This window comes from Pogonomyrmex barbatus, unplaced genomic scaffold (genome assembly GCF_055798465.1).
Source record: "Pogonomyrmex barbatus isolate J1 unplaced genomic scaffold, ASM5579846v1 scaffold22, whole genome shotgun sequence".
Classification (NCBI taxonomy): Eukaryota; Metazoa; Arthropoda; class Insecta; order Hymenoptera; family Formicidae; genus Pogonomyrmex; species Pogonomyrmex barbatus.
Window position 1 is genome coordinate 1,350,242 of NW_028297119.1, and position 19,999 is coordinate 1,370,240.

The 19,999-nt window shown below is 43.3% G+C and overlaps 2 protein-coding genes across 11 annotated transcripts in view; one reads left to right on the plus strand and one right to left on the minus strand.

Moving 5' to 3' along the window:
* The window catches only part of LOC105427296 (chromatin assembly factor 1, p105 subunit), a 798,730-nt gene that overhangs the window by 702,855 nt on the left and 75,876 nt on the right, over positions 1–19,999 (minus strand). The gene's annotated exons all lie outside the window — the stretch shown is intronic.
* On the plus strand, positions 6,892–9,811 carry LOC148936421 (uncharacterized). Its single transcript, XM_089078390.1, has one exon. The coding sequence runs from the start codon at positions 6,892–6,894 to the stop codon at positions 9,418–9,420; it is 2,529 nt and encodes an 842-aa protein (XP_088934516.1). The 3' UTR covers positions 9,421–9,811.

Below are 19,999 nucleotides of genomic sequence, written 5' to 3' on the forward strand. Positions count from 1 at the left end.
CAAAAAATTCTGATCTTCTAGCAACTACTTTGAATGTCATAGATAATAATTTAGAAGCAAAATTATTTACTATCTATACGTGACCAAATTTTTAGATTTGCCAGCAAAAATGTTCTATCTGTATATACTAGCAGATCTATTTTTTCTTTTAGCTGCTTTATTTGCAGCTCGTGTTGTTGTTGCAGCTGCTGCAATTGCAACTGATGCTACTTCTCTTGTTGCAGCAACTGAGAAAAATTCTCTCGTTTGAGTTTTCGTTCTGTAAAATACATAAATGATACAATCATAATTAAATTATTTTTAGATCTACATCTAGCCAAATTCCAGCAAAAATGCTTTTTCCGTGTACTACTAACATCAGATTGATAATTATATAATTTTGATATTTTCATTATCGTACGCATATTGACAGGCAAATATTATAATAATGATTTTATTATTTGTATTGTTTATTGTTTTAAAATAGAGATATAATACTAGTTATAAACGCGGTGTGTGTGTGTGTGTGTGTGTGTGTGTGTGTGTGTGTGTGTGTGTGTGTGTGTGTGTGTGTGTGTGTGTGTGTGTGTAGAATGTATCACATCTCTATTTTCCTAATATGAATACGCATAATTTTTTTACTTTAATATTATTAATATGCCATAGGTAACTTTATGTCAAATGTTATGTTTCGTATATTCGCAAATCGTATTAGGAAAATAGAGATATGATACAACACACACACACCCATCCACACACACACACACACACACACGCGCGCGCGCGCGCGCGCACACACACACACACACGCACACGCACACACACGCACGCACGCACGCACACACGCACGCACGCATTTATTATCTGTTTTTTATCTCTATTTATATAAAATCTCTATTTATATAAAAAAATAAATAATACTGATGTAAAGTCATTACTATATATTTACTATATATCATTACTATATATTTGCAGACATTATCATGTGCATATTTTCATGCTAATATACATGCCACGATCCACGATAATGAATCATATCAAAATTATGCCGATATCAATGTGATTCAAATATTACTATTTGCTAAATAACAATTGTTATTAAACTAACCTGCCATATTCTGCATGTCGTTGATTATCGCTGAAATGATCGCCGAATCAAAGGCGCCAATCAATGCTGATTTTCAATTGTTTACGTAGCAAGATTCACATTTATCTTTTTGGTCGCTAAAGTATCGTGTCATATATCATTACCTTTGCGAAATAATATTCATCTTCAAGATAAATTGTTTTTCCATACAAACATATATACACACTCACACGGAAAGAGAGAAATTTTAGTATTATAAAATAACGTGAGATTAACAATCCGCAGGTTATTGACACTCTTTCTGTGATACATACAAGTTTTGTATATTTCTGTTTCTTAACTTCCTTTATTTTTTTATAATTGGAAATGTGTGATGATTTGATCAAAAGACGTAAGCGAAGCTTTACAGAAGCTCGGCTCATTGATGATCGATTTAAATCATGGATACGCAAAGTACTATCCAATAATAATCTTTATCATTGTAATATCAATAAAAATTTTTCGTGTAAATCACTTATCTCTAGACATGCGGATTCTATATATCATAAAAATAATATTTAAAAAAAATCATCATCTACTAATGATGATGAAAATTCACAAAAGATAATATTCCAAAAAAAATGGTTAAATATAGATTTAAATGTTGGTTACGCGAAGTACCACATGATAAAAGTTCATTTTTTTATTTAATTTGCAATAAAATTATTGCTGGTGGTTTATGGCAAATAAATCGTCACGCAGAATCAAAAAAAGGCATTTAGATAAATGTAAAAATTCTCTTGAAGAGAACGAATCAAGTAAAGATCTAAATATGCAAAGTAATGATTCGTTTTTATCATTCGATGAGCGTAAAAAATCGGAGATCAGATATGCCGCATTAATTGCTGAAAAAAATATTCCTCATTGTATTGCGAATGAGATTCTTAGTTTTTTTTCAAGAAGTAGGAAAAGATCCTGTTATATTAAAAAGTTATATGAAAATGAGTCGTACAAAATGTAAAAATATTATTACGAACGTTTGTGTCTCATTGAAACGGAATGTCGTAAACAAAATTCAGAATTCAAAATTTACAATATTTATTAATGAAACATCTGACATTTGTAATGAAAAATGGATGACCTTTATAATGCGATACATTGATCCGGAGACATTAGATATTCGCACACAATTAATTAAATTAATAAATATTGATGCTCAAAATTCCAGTGCAGAAAAGTTATTTGATACGTTTAATTCTGAATTGTGGAAGTTACAAATACCATTTGTAAATATTGTTTTCTTGTCATGCGACAATGCATCTGTTATGATAGGGAAACATTTATCATTCAAAAAAAAAATTGGAAAAAATGTGTCCACATAACTTTTTCATGTCTATTCTGCAGCATTAGCAACGCATACTGCATGTAATAAAATACCCGCACTTTATGAAAAATTTATTTAAAAAATTGGTAATTACATTAACAGCAGTCCGAAACGTAAGGCTATTTATAAAGAATTTTGTGAATGTTTCCACGCACGAATATACCGCAAAATATTAAAATTATCTGATACATGCTGGCTTTCTCGTTATTTATAGAAAGGATTCTGAAATATTGGGATACAATTAAACATTTTCTTAGTGAAATAATTATAAGCGAAAAGCAAAGTCTGGAGAATATCTATTGTCTACAATGGGCAATGTAGAAACAAAAGCTTACTTGCTCTTTTTAAAAAATATTTAAAATTTTTTTAATGCATTTAATGCATTCTTTCAAGCATCGGAAACGAAAATTCATGTATTGCAGCCAAAATCTTTAAACTTTTTGTTTCAAATGTGTCAAAATTTTTTAAAAGATGAATATTTGAAATCTTTTTCTACGAACATAGTGTTCTCTGAAAAAGAGAATCAAAAAATTCTTTATGAAATTAATTTAGGATCGGAATGTGAAGAATACCTTAACGAATTAATAATGCAAGAGTATACAGATATTGTTGCAACAATTCGAAAGAACTGCTTAATATTTTATGTGACAGCCGCAGAAAAAATTTGTAAAAGATTATCTGTAAATATATTTTTATCAAAATTGCAAGTTTTTTTAGACCTTTCGTAACTTTATTTGATATTGATTTGATATTGTGATAGAGAAACATCATTCAATGATGTTTCTTTCGTAGCGAAAACTTTTGATGAAGATGCTTTAAAGAAAGAATGGATTGCATAGCAATTTTACAATAAAAGAGAAGCAAAATCTTTCTAAACTCAATTTTGATAATATGTGGAAAAACATTTTGCAATGTCAGCACTCAAATAATAGTGCTAAATATCCAAATTTACAAATCTTCTGAATTCTGTTCGGTCACTTCCGAATTCAAATGCTGATCCAGAAAGAATATTTTCCGTTTTAAATGATTTAAAAACAAAAAAACGCAATAAACTTTTATCAACTTCTGTTAAGTGACGCTATGTGCGTCAGCATTAAAGGCGAGAGGAGAGACATGTATAAATATGACGATTGAAAAGAAACATTTGTCTCTTATGTCAAGAAACAAATTATATGCTAGTGCTACTAAAAAAGAACATAGTACTTTAAGGTTATGTACTATAAATGATGAAGATAGGTCCCTCGTAGATAGATTGAAAATATCAAATTATTAAAATTTGTCCATAGAAGACATCACGCTTACAGAGAATAAGAGTGTAAAAAATCTTGTCCGTAGTAGACATCACGCTTACAGAGAATAAGCGTGTAAAAATCTTGTCCTTAGACGGCATTTTGCTTAGAAAGAATATAAGAATATAAAAGAAGTTGTCCGTAATATCTATGTGTGTGACTACACATACACACACGCACGCACGCCCGCACATACACATAAGCACAAACACATATACACACATACATAGAGAAATGTAATAAATTATTGTTTTTGTAAGATTAAAAACTTAATTCTTTAATACTGCAATAATTTAAATATTTAAATTATTTTGTATGTGTAATAATTTAAATGTATTAATAATAATTTTTTATTTACATTTCCCTCCTGACGGAAGAGATCACCACCTTCTCGTGGTTTCCGTTGAGCAACAATATATACGTTTTACATCAATGGAAAATAAATTCAATGGGAATACAAAGAATATGGAATATTAATAATAATATTTTTAATAGTTAATATTTAAATGTCATTAAAAGTACTAATATTAATTATTTTTAATATAAGATATATTGTAAATAAAAAGCATATATATTGGCTAAGAGTGGATTATGTTTGCAAATTTTTTTTTATATTTACATATAATAAATATATATTGTAATAATTGTACACGATTAATGTGTGAAAGTGATAAAAAATAAATAATCCATAATCGCGCGTCGCATCAACTCGAAATATGAAATCATATAGTGAATATAGCGACTTGAGAAAGAAAAGGACAGCAGTTATCTCTATCCTCCTCTACCGCTCGAAGCTGACCGAAGCGCGGGCAAACACGGACGAAAGTGTATGTTAGTGTGTGTGCCAGCCTATTCCCTCCATGGCAGCAGCGTAGCTGCAATCGTGGATTTGCTGACATCATTGTTGAAGATACCAGCCTACAAATTAACTGCAAACTATCGTTTGAAAAATTTTTTGGCACTTTAACGTGAGGATTATCATTTGCCGATATGAGATAATTATGAATATTAAATATTCCATCTCCGATAAAAAGAGATTCATCCGTAAATATTATTGTTACGTCGTGACGACTGCACGATTCTTCTCTTTCGGGTATCAGTTATTAGAATTTAATTAAGCGGATAAACGAGTGACACATGTTCTGTTACGCTGTTAGATCGCGACGGTTACGCAACTGATCTCTTCCGGGAGTCGGTTACTAAGAATTTGGCTAAGCGGATAATCCCTATTATCCTAATCGCGGAAAAACAACACGTGTACAGATGTTTTCCTCAACGAAATCATATATATATATATATATATAGTGCCCTTAAAGGCACGAAGCGCGCACTGCTACTTCCTTTTTTCACGCGGTTAGAACATTTTCAGTCCATCAGTTGTCAATAATTCAATCAGTCGGTGTCAGTCAAAATAAATCAACAATTTCACCAAGTACAAGTACAAGTGACCAAGTTTCCTGGCGACACCGTTTCCGCCTTCATCATCTCGCAGGTCCCAAGTCTCCGGCATTCCAGAGTAACAGTAAGTTCAATTACACATAGAAAAATTCCCTAATAATAGTTTTCGGGTCTCTTCTCCTTATATTTTCTTATTTCTCCCTTACATCCTTTCTATCTTCTGCCGTTCTCTTTACACTTCTACTCCCTTTTTCTTTTTCTTTTCTCTTTCTTTCTTTGCTTGAGCCGTCGGACCTCTCGGGCTCCCTATGCGTTGCGGAGCACTCAGCAGGTTCATGGTTGCCGAGTAATTCGGCAAAATCTGCTTCTTCTCTGTTTGCTTCGGCCGTCGAATCTCATGACTTCCTATGCGTTGTGGAACACTCAGCAGGTTCATGGCCACCGAAGTTTACCGTAATGTGAAAAATGTCATAAAAAATGAAAAAAAACGACATTTTAGGCTAGCCCCCCACTTTGCGATTTTTTTTTAATTTTCTCGATTGTGCTAGGTTGTGCTAGGTTGTGCTAACATTGTGCCAAAATATTATCTTTAAAAAATAATAACAATAGAAGTTATGATAAAAAATAGATTTGGGAAAAAAAAATATATAAATGACATTTATTCTTATATCAGTCATCTAAAGAGTATGCAAATGCATATCTAATATATACTCGCTTAGCACAAATCGGCACAATTATCGGTTTCGTCAGCAGAACGATATGAAGGGTACTTTACTCTTGATCGCGGCCCTTCGCGCACGCATTTTTTGTTAAAAACCATAACTTTCGTCAGCACAACGATATAAAGGGTACTTTATTCTTGAGCGCAGCCCTTCGCGCACGCCTTTTTTGTTAAAAACTCGAGTTTGTAGTTATTGGATGTTCATAATACTGTCTTCATATCGACGGTTGTGTCAACTTGTGCTAGGCTAGCACAACTCCTCCCTCCTGGTGTGCCACCTTGACGTGGTGGGGGAGCTCCCTGTCCCTATGACCACCTGCTGGCAGTACCGGGGTCCAACCCCGGGAAAGCCCGGGTGCGAGGGGTCAGGGTCTAAGGGCACACCGACTCTGGGTCCGGTCCCCCAGTAGAGTGTCGGATCTCCTTCGGGAGCGCCACACTCAATGGGCCGGTAGGGGATGCGGCGACCCTGACTTCAAACGCCCGGCGGTGCGGCGCCGATAGGGGGAGGTCTGCTCCCTGTCCGTAACGACGCGGGTGTTCCCGCAGGCGTGTCGCCGTGGCGCTGGGTGCTCCTGGCGTCACGGCTTGACACATGCCGGGGGGGCGGTGCTCCGCCCGGGGGGTACGGGCTGCGGTGCCGCTCGGACGTTTCCGAGGCAGGGTCCGCAGTCCGGGTGCCGTCGGGGCCGCTCGGAAATATTCCGGGGACGGGGTCCGGCGGCACCGGTGAACCATTGCACCTAGGTTCACCAGAGTGCCCCATTGCAATAGGGGCACGTTAGCTCATACCGTAATCCCGTGGTCATGTTTCGCGGGACCGGGGGCCTTGGCTTAACCGCCCGGGTCACGAGGAAGAAAACCTCTATAAAAAATTACCCCAACCTAAGCTGAGTTACGTGGCGAGAGGTGCATGGCACAGGGGGAGCTGTGTCGCTAGCGAGCAACCCATGGGGAAACTGGCGCACCCCATGTGGCACCAGCCTACCACCCGGAAAGGCGTCACCCGGGTGGGGTCCTTTTATTCGTCCACACTCGTGGGAACATTATGGAGATGACACAAATTAAAAACAAAAAACCCCATACCGGCCCAGTCGCTGACAGGGCCCGACGAGGCAGCGGAGAAGCTTCACCCGCTGAAGGGTCGTTAAATCTTTCGAAGCAGGATGGCCACGATTCCAGCGATGTGGCAGAGAGTGACACGAGGGAAACCTCCCCATCTGTGGGATCCACCAGAACCTCGAGGACCCTTATGTCTACGGTGTCCAACGTGCAGGAAATGACACAGTTTACTGTGTCCAGGAAAAGGCCACTGCACATCGAATCCGAAGACCCTAATTCGGGCACGCTGGGTAATCCGGTGCCTGAAAAAAGGGGCAGAGGACGGCCTGCACTAAACCCAAAGAATGAGGGAAAATTCACGCTAGCAAAGCGCCAGAAGAGAGAGAGAATACGAAGGGCAGCAGCTGAATATCGTGCAGCCCTGGAAGTAGAGGATTCGGACGTTGAAGTCTCAGAATCAAGGAGGGCCAAGAAGGCCCAAGTAAACGAAAGAGAGCTTCTAGAAGACTACAGAGAGCTCCCAACTCTAGACGTTAACGCCATCGTCACAGAGGAGATAGCAAAAGTGAAGAAAGTTGCTCAAAAATCGACCCACTTAAAAGGAAAAATGGTGAGCCTGCTATGGGAAGCCAGCGAAAGGATCGGTGCTGCTAACATAGCACTGGTAAAGAGACTCCGGGAAAATACAACCGGAGAAACCAACGAGGCGGAGGAACTTAGGAACAATCTCCTCCAAGCGAGGCGGGACAACGCCAGGATGGAAAAGGAGATTGCCGAACTTAGGAAACAAGTGGAGGAGATAAGAAATCACCCCCCTCCATTACTCCCGACGCAAACACCGAAGGAAGTGACGCCAAGGCCGGGCACATCAAGAGAACGAACCCCCCCACCATACCGGGGAGATGATCCCATGCCATCCCCTCCCCCCTCCATAGACCCAATAGGCCCCTCCCCCATGGAGGTGGAGGAGCTGGGTAGAAGGGAGAAGGAAAAGTTCCCGGCCCTGAGACCCCCTCTCAAAGGGGTCCCTAGGAGGGACTTAGATACTGGGTCAACAACTACCCAGAAAATAACAATAGACGCGGGAGAGCTGGGAGCTCTCATCGAGGGCATCATCCCCCGCGTATTGAACAAGATGGGGTTCATCCCCAAGGAGCGGCCCCCGACACGGGTGGCCCCCCCACCGGTTCCCGTCCCCCCAAAGGCGATGCCAAAAGGGAAGGGCGGAGCCCAGGAGGAGAGACAAGGAAAGCGGGGAGCAAAACCCCCTGCCTCCACACCCGCGCCCAATCGCCGGGTACAACCCGAGAGGGCTGCCAAAACCCTGGCAATGGAGCATGAACAGCTGCTCCAATGGATGGGACCCACTCCCGCACCCACACGGGCGCCTGAGCGCCGATCTGAGGGGGGTACGTGGGCGCAAGTGGTGGGAAGGAAGGAGAAGAGGACCGAGAAGAAGAAAATGCAACAACAACAACAACGGCCCACACGGGAAGGACAAAAGTCCCAAAACAATAGGGACAAGAATAGTAACACTCCCACTCCCCAAAAAGGGGGAGGAAAGAAAAAAAGGAGGAAAAGAAACAAAAAAAGGAAGGTGCCAAAAACCGCGGCCGTGGCAATTGCCTGCCCCGCAGGGAAATATGCAGAGGTCATGGCTACGGCGAGAGAGAAGATTCCCAGCTCGGAACTTGAGCTAATGGGAATCCCGGAGCTAAGAGCCAGGCGCGCCATTACAGGTGCGCTTATGCTTGAAATACCGGGAGAAGGAGGGACTGCGAAGGCGGACGCCCTGGCTGCCAGAATGCGCGATGCACTGGGAAGCATGGAGGGGGTGAAAGTGACCCGTCCCATAAAAAAGGCGGAACTACGGATTCGAGACCTCGATGATTCCGTCGGGAACGAAGAATTAATTGCGGCGGTGACTGCTGCCAGCGGCTGCGACCCACAAGAGGTAAAAATCGGAGGAGTAAACACCTCCCCTGATGGTATGGGCACTGCATGGGTGCAGTGTCCAGTAATCGCAGCAAACAATATCGCTGCAAAGGGTCGCATACGTGTGGGATGGGTGATGGCCCGAGTCGAGATCCTGGAGGCTAGGCCCCTCCAATGCTATCGGTGCCTGGAGAAAGGGCATGTCCGACAGCGGTGCACAAACCCTGTTGACAGAAGCGGGGCGTGCTACCGCTGCGGACAAACAGGACACCTCGCCAGAATGTGTAAAGGGAGGGCGGAGTGTCCTGCATGCAAGGAAGCTGGGAGGCCCCACGATCATAAGATCGGGGGCGTCAACTGTAGGGCCACCTCCAAAGGGGAGGGGGCCTTTCAAAGAAGAAAGGCGGACAGAACGGCGACTGTCCAACCCCCCAACAATAAAGAGGGGGGGAATAAGGTCGAAAAAACGGGGGGAGCCAAGAAAAAGAAGGCCCCCCCGGCGAAAGAACAAGTGGCTCCCCTCTCAGGAGGTGAGGAGCGAATGGAGGTTTGCCAGGAGGAGGCTTCAATGAGCGCGACCAAATAATGGCCACATGGCTCCTCCAGGCAAACTTGAACCACGCTCGCTACGCGCAGAACCTGTTCGTCCAGTGCGTGGCAGAGCGCGGGGTTGGACTGGGGATTGCCGCCGAGCCATACAGTGTCCCGGAAGACCACCCCTGTTGGGTGGCGGACCGGGATGGCTCGGTGGCGGTGCATTGGAGGGCATTTGATGCCTCCCCCCCTGCCTCGTTGATCGAGGCGGGGGAGGGATTTGTGGCGGTGGAATGGGGGGCCTTGATAGTCGTCGGGTGTTACTGCCCGCCGAGCCGCACATTGGCCCAGTTTGAGCGCTACCTCGATGCGCTGGGGGAGTGTGTACGCCGATGCCTCCCCCGGCCTGTGGTGGTCGCCGGGGACTTCAACGCCAAGTCGGCGACTTGGGGCTCCCGGCGTACCGATGTGAGAGGTGGCGCTCTAGACGACTGGGTGGCGGGCATGGGCCTCTGTTCGTTAAACAGGGGCTCGACCAGCACCTGCGTCCGATGGCAGGGGGAGTCGGTGATCGACGTCACCTTTGCTAGTCCTCCTGCCGTCGGCCTGGTGACAGGGTGGAGGGTGGCCGAGGAGCTTGAGACGGGCTCCGACCATCTATATATCCTGGTCGGGGTCCGGGCCGCCCGGCCCGAGGTGCTGGCCCGCCAACGGCGGAATCTTTGCACCCGGCGGCGATGGGCCCTCGCCAAACTGGACGAGGACGCCCTGAGGGCCGCCGTACTGGTGGGAAACTGGCCCGGCCAAGCACGGGCCGGGGTGGACGAGGAGGCTGGCAGGATCGGGGATATCATGGCGAGAGCGTGTGACGCCTCTATGCCCCGGTCCAGGCCATGCCCTCGGCGGGCCGCGTACTGGTGGACCGAGGAGATAGCCGAACTGCAGCGTCTCTCGGTCCGGGCCAGGAGAGCTTTTGTGCGGACCCGCAGGAAGGGGAATCCCACCAGGGTTGCGGAGGTGTACGAGGAGTACAGGGTGGCTCGTGCATCTCTAAAGGCGGCCATCAGGGCGGCAAAGGCCGGGGCATGGGAGGAGCTGGTCTCCTCCCTTGACCGGGACCCCTGGGGGCGCCCGTATAAGCTCGTACTCAGGCGACTTAGACACGCGGCGCCCCCAGTCGCGGAGGGACTGGATCCCGGGTTCCTGGGGGAGGTAGTGGGGGCCTTGTTCCCTGAAAGGCGAGTGTCTGTGCCCCCCTACCTCGGTCCCCCTGTAGAGTGGAGGGAGGAGCTCGAGATCACGGAGGAGGAAATGCGCTCCGCGGCTGGGAGGTTCGGGGGCAAATCGACGGCCCCCGGACCAGATGGGGTCCCGGGAAGGGTCTGGGCCCTGGCCTTGGAAGGTATGGGCGACCGGCTGAGGCGGCTGATGTCTGACTGCCTCAGAACCGGTCGCTTCCCCTCCGGATGGAAGAGGGCCAACATGGTCCTTCTCCGGAAGGAGGGGAAGCCGGCAGACTCCCCGTCCGCGTATAGACCAATATGTCTGCTGGACGAGGCGGAGAAGCTCTTTGAGAGAATCATCGCTACCCGCTTTGTCCGACATTTGTCCCTGGATGGTCCCAATTTGTCCGAGGACCAGTTTGGGTTCCGGGAGGGCCGTTCTACGATAGACGCGGTGATGAGGGTGCGGGCCCTCTCGGACCAGATAACGGGTGGGGGGGGGGTTGCGGTGGCGGTGTCGCTCGACATCGTCAACGCGTTCAACTCCCTCCCCTGGGAAATGGTGGGGAGGGCGATGGATAAGCATCGCCTTCCCCCATACATGAAGGCGGTCCTGTGGGACTATTTCAGGGACAGGTCTATCGGGTTCCGCGATAAGGAGGGACTCGAGCGCGAACGGGGAATGTCCTGCGGGGTCCCGCAGGGGTCGGTGCTTGGGCCGCTCCTGTGGGACCTCGCTTATGATAGGGTGTTGCGGACACCACTCCCCCCTGGCTGCCACGTCGTCTGCTACGCGGACGACACATTAGTGGTAGCCGGGGGGGAAGACTGGGAGGATGCACTGGACATGGCCAACATGGCTGTGTCCAGTGTAACGAGGGCCATTAGGGCCATGGGGCTGGAGGTGGCGCCACACAAAACAGAGGCCATTTTCCTCTACGAGAGGCGGCGCGGGGCGCCGCCTCCGGCCTATGTAAGGGTAGGGCCGGCCCGCATTAGGGTGGGGCCGACTTTAAAATATCTCGGCCTCACCCTGGATAGGAAATGGGGATTCGAGTCTCATTTCAGGACTCTAGCCCCCAAAGTGGGCAGGATGGCGAACGCACTTTGTCGCCTCCTGCCCAACCTCGGTGGTCCGGGCGTTGCGGTGCGGCGCCTTTATGTGAACACCGTCCTGTCGGTGCTCCTGTATGGAGCACCAGTATGGGCGACCGCAATGGCGGCCAGCCGCCGCATTAAAGCGGTGGCAAATGCGGCACAGCGACGCATGGCTGCCAGGGTCGCCCGCGCATACAGGACGGTGTCACACGCGGCGGTCACGGTCCTCGCGGGAACCCCTCCAGTTGACCTCCTTGCCCGGGAGCGCGCCGAAGTCTATCGGCGCGTCCGGGCGTTGAGGTTGGAGGGGATAGTCCCCACGGCGAGGGCCGTGAACAAAATCAGGATGGAGGAGCGCGGCCGGGTCGTGCAGAAATGGCAGAGAAGACTGGAAGACCCGGCCGCGTCCGGCCGCAATACCACCGGGGCCATCCGGCCTCTCCTCACCGAATGGGTGGAGAGGGGCCACGGCGGGCTGGCCTACAGGCTGGTGCAGGTGCTCTCCGGGCATGGATGCTTCGGGGAGTACCTGCACCGTATAGGGAAGGAGGAGGCACCAAGGTGCCACCATTGTCGGGCGGCCCGGGACACGGCGGTGCACACGCTGGCACATTGTCCAGCTTGGGCGGAAGAACGTCGTGCCCTGGCCGCGGTAATGGGCGGGGAGATCCTCTCCCTCCGAACCCTGATCGAGGGAATGTTGGAGGGAGAGGATAAATGGAGGGCGGCCTCCTCCTTCTGCGAGATAGTAATGGGGCGGAAGGAGGAGGCCGAAAGGGTCAGGAGGGGCGAGGCCTTGGACCCCGCACAACGCGGGACTCCCGGGGCTCGCCCCAGAAGAATCAGACGGCGCCTGTTGGCGCACCTAAGGGCATCGTAGCCCTAAGGGGGGGATGGTGACGGGGCGCGGGAGTGGCCCGTGCTTCCCCGATCCCCCCCCCTAGCCTCGGCCGGGAAGGAGGCTGCCCACAGATGTGGGCATCTTGGGGAGGGGGCGGGGCGATTTGCCCTTCCCCCTCCCCAAGTGAGGGAGGCGGCGGAGCAGGTGTCCTCGCCCCGCCGCCTGTAGGAGGACTGGAGTCGGGCAAAGCCCGACTGGCCAGCCGAGCGACCGGAAGTATGCCGCTGGTCGTTCCCGGGCGCTCGGCTAAATGGCCGGAGAGGACACCGTGTGGTTTTAGTGGGTAGTGGGGGAATTAGTCCCCTGAGTCCCACACTCCCCCGGGCACATGAGGCCTGGGGGGTGCGTAAATGCATTTCCACACGTTAAAAAAAAAAAAAAAAAAAAGGCTAGCACAACTCAGATATGCAGTATTATGAATATCCAATAATTACAAACCCGAGTTTTTAACAAAAAATGCGTGCGCGAAGGGCCGCGATCAAGAGTAAAGTACCCTTCATATCGTTGTGCTGACGAAAGTTATGGTTGTGCCAACTTGTGCTAGGCTAGCACAACTCAGATATACAGTATTATGAACATCCAATAACTACAAATCCGAATTTTTAAGAAAAAATGCGTGCGCGAAGGACCGCGCTCAAGAGTAAAGTGCCCTTCATATCGTTTTGCTGACGAAACCGATAATTGTGTCGATTTGTGCTAAGCGAGTATATATTAGATATGCATTTGCATACTCTTTAGATGACTGATATAAGAATAAATGTCATTTATATATTTTTTTTTCCAAATCTATTTTTTATAATAACTTCTATTGTTATTATTTTTTAAAGATAATATTTTGGCACAATGTTAGCACAACCTAGCACAACCTAGCACAATCGAGAAAATTTTAAAAATCGCAAAGTGGGGGGCTAGCCTAAAATGTCGTTTTTTTCATTTTTTATGACATTTTTCACATTACGGTTTTAAAATTCGAGCACAATGTAGCACAAACCTAGCACAATTCAGCACAACTCTCAAAATAAGTTATTTCTAAAAGTGGGGGGCTAACTTCTAATAGGTTAGACCTCACCATCGGAAATCCAACCTCCTCTACGAAACAACCACACACAGATAACAAAATACAAATTTAAATAGATTAACAACGTAAGATAAAATTATCAAATACAGATTAAAAATACTAAACTATATAAGATAAGAATAATTAGAATATAGACAAACATACAAATATAATAGAATTTGTACACAGAAATTAAATAATACATCCGTCAATTTTTAGAACATTTATATTACATGAATTTCCGTACGTAACACCCTTTTTTATTATTTTATCAAATGTAAATATACCTTCAGTAAATGTATTTCAATGCAAGAAATAATGACACGGATCTTGTAGTTAGCTAAACTTGTAATCGCTTTTAAAATTATTAATTATATGTAAAATTTAAATTATTTATCGTTTTAGTTATTTCTCCCTCTTTCATTCCCCGTTATCCCAAGATTCGCGCATGGTCCTGTCCCTGGCAAAAGAGATTAAATTCTCTTGCCTAAATTACGGACCGACGGACACACGTCACGCAGTCGAAGTCATAGCGTCTTTTTCAAGACGCTGACTCGCACTCGTGGCTCTGCACAGTGTGTCCAACTCGTAGGGACGCCTCAGCGCGCCCACCTGCGAGAGGGTATTTGGAGCGTCCTTCCTAGCCCTATCCATTTTCAAACAAAAATATTTACCGTGCTGGACGTAACATTATTTTATGTTACAAATTCAAAATCCACTTCTTGTTGCTCCAAAAACTATGTACAAAAATTTACTCGTCAATTATAATCTTGAGGCCTTGAGGCTTAAATTTTGCACTTTCTTATAATGCATCGTATTATCTTTTAAAATTCTGTAAACTATACTTTTTGATATATTAAACGTATGGCTTATCGGCCTATATACGGATTTTGATTAATTGTATATAACAAGTATAGCTTCTTCATTTTGAGCTTAAATTTCATAATTTCATCTTGTATCGACATTTTTCGCATTAACAATTAACTATTTGTCTTACACGATTTATTAAGCGCGAAAATATTTTTGGATATGGTGTTCTACAACTCGGAAAATATATAGCACATTCTCGTATAGACAACTCAGAATTTTGACCACATATTCATCATAAATTTTAGTAGCATATCACAATATTTCTTGAGTACTCCATGTTGCTATCTTTATACACTGCGCTCAGCAATTAGAGGATCATTTTAAAACCTGCAAATTTTGTCGATTTTGCAGAGACATGCAGTCTCATCATTTGTCCGACATAACACGCATCACAGCTGTCGCAGTAGATCTTGTACTACATTCCTTTGGGAATGTGGGTAGAGCGTCCTTATGAACCCTGATCATGCCTCTCAACTTATTCATACTGAAGTACGCGGGTTTTAAGTTAAAATCATCGACAATTTTTTTGAGTTTAGTCGCAATTTCCGGAACAAAGGGTAAAGTAAACCATTTTGTTTCTTGTGATTGCACTGTTGTATTTGACATTCTTGATTTATCTTCTCGCCTGAATAAAGTTTTTAGTCTCGAATGGATATTATAAAGTTGATAGAGTAATCACTCATTAACAAAGTCGTGATTACTAAATTCAAGTTTTTTTTAGTGGTATTTCGGATGAGACAATAAGAACGCTTTGTCGACGAGTCCAGCAATAATGCTCTTTTTTTGAGCGAAAGAGTGCTGGAAGTGAAACTTGAGATACTTTCCCGAGAATGTGGGTTTATGAAACCAATCTTGACGTTTTTATTAACAATTTTTCAATGTCAAATCGAGAAAATTCAACTCGCTCTCTCCCACTTCAGCAGTAAATTGCAATCTAGAGTGGTACGAGTTGAACCTTTCAAGAATCTCAATTAATCGGGAAGAAATGGCCATTGCAATGTCAACATATCTATAGAAGAATGATAAATGTGTTCTAACATCCTCAAGCACGCTCTCCTCCAAATCTCTTAATACTAAATCAGCTATGATCGGAGACAATAGGGAACCCATGGGTGTTCCAAAGGTTTGCTTATAGATTACATTGTCAATCGTAAAAAAGATAGAATTTAAGACAAATGAGACTGCACCTAAAAATTCGTTCTTAGGGATGTCGCAATTCTTCGAGATGTCTCCCCAGCGCTTAGCAATACTATCAATTGATAGATCGATAAGAACATTGGTGAACAAGGAGATCGCATCGAAAGAAACAAGTGTATAGTCATCAGTCAGTTGTATGCCAGACAACTCGTTGCAACTTTAAAATTATTTTTTGTATGTGTTGAAGACTTGGGATATTTTTTGACAGGAGTTTGTTCAAGAAGGATGCCAGAGTAAAGAGGACTATTAATGGACGAAACAATTATTCGGAGGGGGCATCCCCATTTATGTATTTTAGGGAGCTCTGGGGAGAATCCCGTCGGTACAGTAGAAGTGCTTGTACAAAGTGTCAGATATGTAATTAGAGTTCTTCCAGGTTTTGAGAATATCTCGCAGCTTGCCAGTAATAGTCTTCGTAAGATCTTTCGCGATCACGCTATAAGTTTCAGTATCGTGTAACATATATCGTCATCTTCGTAAAGTAACTGTTTTTATCTAACGCGACGGTGACATTACCTTATTGTTGTGTGGATTTTAATAATAAAGATAATCTCTGGTGTTAATGCTATTTTTTGGAAGGAGAGTGTAGAGAGATTATTGATGATGGGTATTAGCCTATTCCTATTCCTATTTCCTATTTCCTCAAAGTCAAGCGTGCTTCGGAAGGAAACTTCTGAGTGTTATTTTCGATATTCTTAATGAACTCAAAGGTTTTTCCCAAGTTGTACGAAAGTAAGGCGAAATTTTTGCCAAATTGAAGCAAACACTGGATTTCTTGAGGAATATAGGCGTTGGACAGATTAAGAAATCACCTTTCAGTATGTTTGTATGTTTTCAGTTTAAATCTTTTTTGAAAAATTTATTTCCGATTATTTATTAAAAAATTATTGAATTTAAAGCAAAGCTGCATTTCGCATATTACATCTTTTCGAGTCTGACATATCTATAGTACATTTTTTCGAGTCTGACGCACAGCCACTGAATAAAATTCAAAAAGTTATAAAATTATACAGGAGCATATATAGTTTTTATGATCTGATGATTTAAAAAATAAATAACTCAAAAGGGATAAATTCAATAGCGAGGACAGAATTTTAAAAATGCGTATGAATTACGTGAAATCTAGCGGCTTTGAAAATTTCTAATTACTGGAGTGTAATTACAATTGTTGAACTGAAAATGGCGAGTAGGTATAATAGACCGATTCTAAATCATTATGATTAGTGAATATACATATATGATACGTTCGTGTGTGTGTGTGTGTGTGTGTGTGTGTGTGTGTGTGTGTGTGTGTGTGTGTGTGTGTGCGCGCGCGCGCGCGCGCGCGCGCGTGTGGGCGCACTGGGAAGAGGGATGACGTTACGGAAGCAAGGATCCATGAGGGAAGAGGGAGTCTCCCTCTCTGCGTTCTCTCTCCCTCTATGTCGAACGAACTGCGTTGTATCACTATCATACTACTAATGAACGACTGTCAATTATTATTAAACTACTATCAACGTCAATCAATGATTACATGAAAAAAGCGGACGATGTCATATTAAATGTCAATCGAACTGCGTTGTATCACTATCATATTACTATCAAACAACTATCAACGATTATTTAAAACTACTATCAACGTCAAACTATTATCAATCACTTTGAACGTCAATCGAACTGCGTTGTACCATAAATACAAAATATACGATTCATGCAGACGGGCTATTTTGGATTATTTTCTGATTATTTGATAATAGTTAATATCAATATTATTGTTATAATAATAATAATAATAATAATAATAATAATAATAATATCATAAGGAATGGTAGAGAAGGGAAAAATAATTTAATAAATTAATATATTTTCTTCAGTATTTATTTTTATATTTTATTAAAAAATTTTAAATTTGAAAGAATGATTTTTCAATATACACTACTAATCTTAATTACTTAATTAAAGGGAAGAAAAAAAGAAATAAAAACATATTAATATTTATGTATTCTTATTTTTCAAATCTCGCAATTCTTTCTGTCGTTGTGACTACCAATTAAATATTTTAAATATATTCTGTAATGCACAAGTGTTTCAAATGTTTTCCACATCGTAAAGTATTATTAATATCTATAGAGTATTTAAAGATTCAATGTCTTCATAATCCACATCCAAGGTCTCAATGATTGTGTCATCCCTCGTACCGTCGTCGAGCATATCTTTCAACCATTCTCGTTTTTCGTATCCCTTAACGTATATGAGAGCCTCATAGTCATTCTCTTCCATACCAAACATAGCTGTTATAATCAGACGTTTCGCCATGTTGTACGGGACCATCCCGTCTTTCCATTGCAACCCATGATGATATGCAATCAACCAAGAAGCACCAGACTTTTCGGACTTTGTAAGTGAATTCCATGTACGGGGCTTGCGAAAATGTAATGTGTAAGAACAGACTCCTTCCTTAATACCGCCACTTCCTTCACGACAAATCTCTTCTCAATAATAAATCCTTGTAGATCCACAAATGTTGGCACAACCATGACAAGCAATTTTTCAAGACTGCATCTTATAGCAAAAGATTTCAGTTTTTATCCTCTCTTATATACCAGCGCTGCAATTTATGTTATCTTGCGCATTACGTTGGACAGTGGATTATATTCAATCACGTGGTTATATATGATGAGACAATAGACGATATTCGCTGGTACATTCGCTTTGAACTCAAATTCTAATCGCACATCTACGGCGCTTTTGATGGATTCATTTTGCCGCGAACAATCAATGATTGCACAACAAAAATGCTTAAAGTTGGAATAGTTGTATAGCGTTTCATGATACGATTTATCAATTTGATAATAAGACGTACGGAAGCATAAATATATGTCATATAAGATAGCATAAGACAGCATCTATGTTTGTCAAAATCTAGATTCATCGTAAGGATAAAATTCTGAGTTTAGATAAAATTTTACATTGGTTAAGTTACAGTGATCAAACTGATCTTTATATGCATTCATGTTATTTTTTTCTGTCAATCTACAGAGCAAAGAAAACATATCGTGATTTTTCTAGCTGAGTTGCAGTCTTGATTGCCCAGGAATGTTTCGTCGTGTTTGGCAATAAAGAATATTCATACAGATCCCATGAATGGAAATCTTACTTAGATACTTAGATATCGTCTGCTTTCCAAGATCCGCAGCATGGATAGTTTATTGATTTTGTTCAATATAATGTGAGGCATTCGCCATTGTACTTTGAATAATTCAAGTTTTGGTTCTCTCGCAGGATTTCTCACAAGATAATTGTTATCATTGCACGCTCGTATCAAAATCAATTCGTGACGAGCGTTACTTATCACACATCTGTAATCTTCACAAAAGCCAAAACCAAGCAATATGTTGAGCGGTACACGGTAAAAATTAAAATATCCATCAGATTCCGTTACACTTTTCGCGCTATAGTCAGTCATAACAATTCCAGCATGCCACAGAACTATAAAGTCCTTCAGCATCCAAATTCACCGCTCTCATTTCTATATATTCCTCCTATTGGTAATACAGTACACATGAAAACACCTCTAAAATATGGAATGCGCATACGTTTCGCCAGTTGTTGCAGTTGTATATTGGTAGTTACACCCATTTTTACTGTTTCTTTAATGTTTTTTTTTTCTTTTTGAGATTCCTTTTCCATGCTTATAAGGAGCCAGATAAAGTCCATGACCTTCCATGACGCGGTTATGGCGTTTTATTTCTTTCAGTTGATGTTTTGTGGCTTTGTTATCGTTCACCACCTTTGCGATTCCCGCGGCTTCAGCAACCAATGAATTGAGAACCCCTAGCAATGGTAAGATTGGCAGGATACCGCCGCGTTTTGCTACTAGAAGTTTACTTGTTCGGTGTTCTTTTCACATTTGTTGACTTCTTTCTTGTCTTCTTTCTTGTCTTTCAAATCCATACTTATTTTCTTAGCTTTCATAGTAGCTGCAGCCCAAACAGCTGCAGCAGCAGCTGTCTCTCTCTCCGGGAATCAAATCTCTCGCAGTAATGCGTTTTCGTGCTTTCGCAGCGAGTATATTGTCAGCAACGTGTCGTTTAGCGAGATCGTATTATGCGAATAGGCTATATCGTGCTCGCAACACATCGCATTCAATGGATTAATGCCTCGATCACCTCTAGCTTTTCTAAATGCGTTCCTGGATCGCAAAACTGAGATCCTGGAATATGCAATTCAAAAGGAAATACAGTTTATCATGTGATTTAATAAACCACAACCTATACGCTTCGCTGACATTCGCCACAATTCTTTA

What these genes read in the sequence shown, in the direction of transcription:
- LOC148936421 (XM_089078390.1), top strand. Translation starts at nt 6,892, where the DNA reads ATGACACAAATTAAAAACAAAAAACCCCATACCGGCCCAGTCGCTGAC.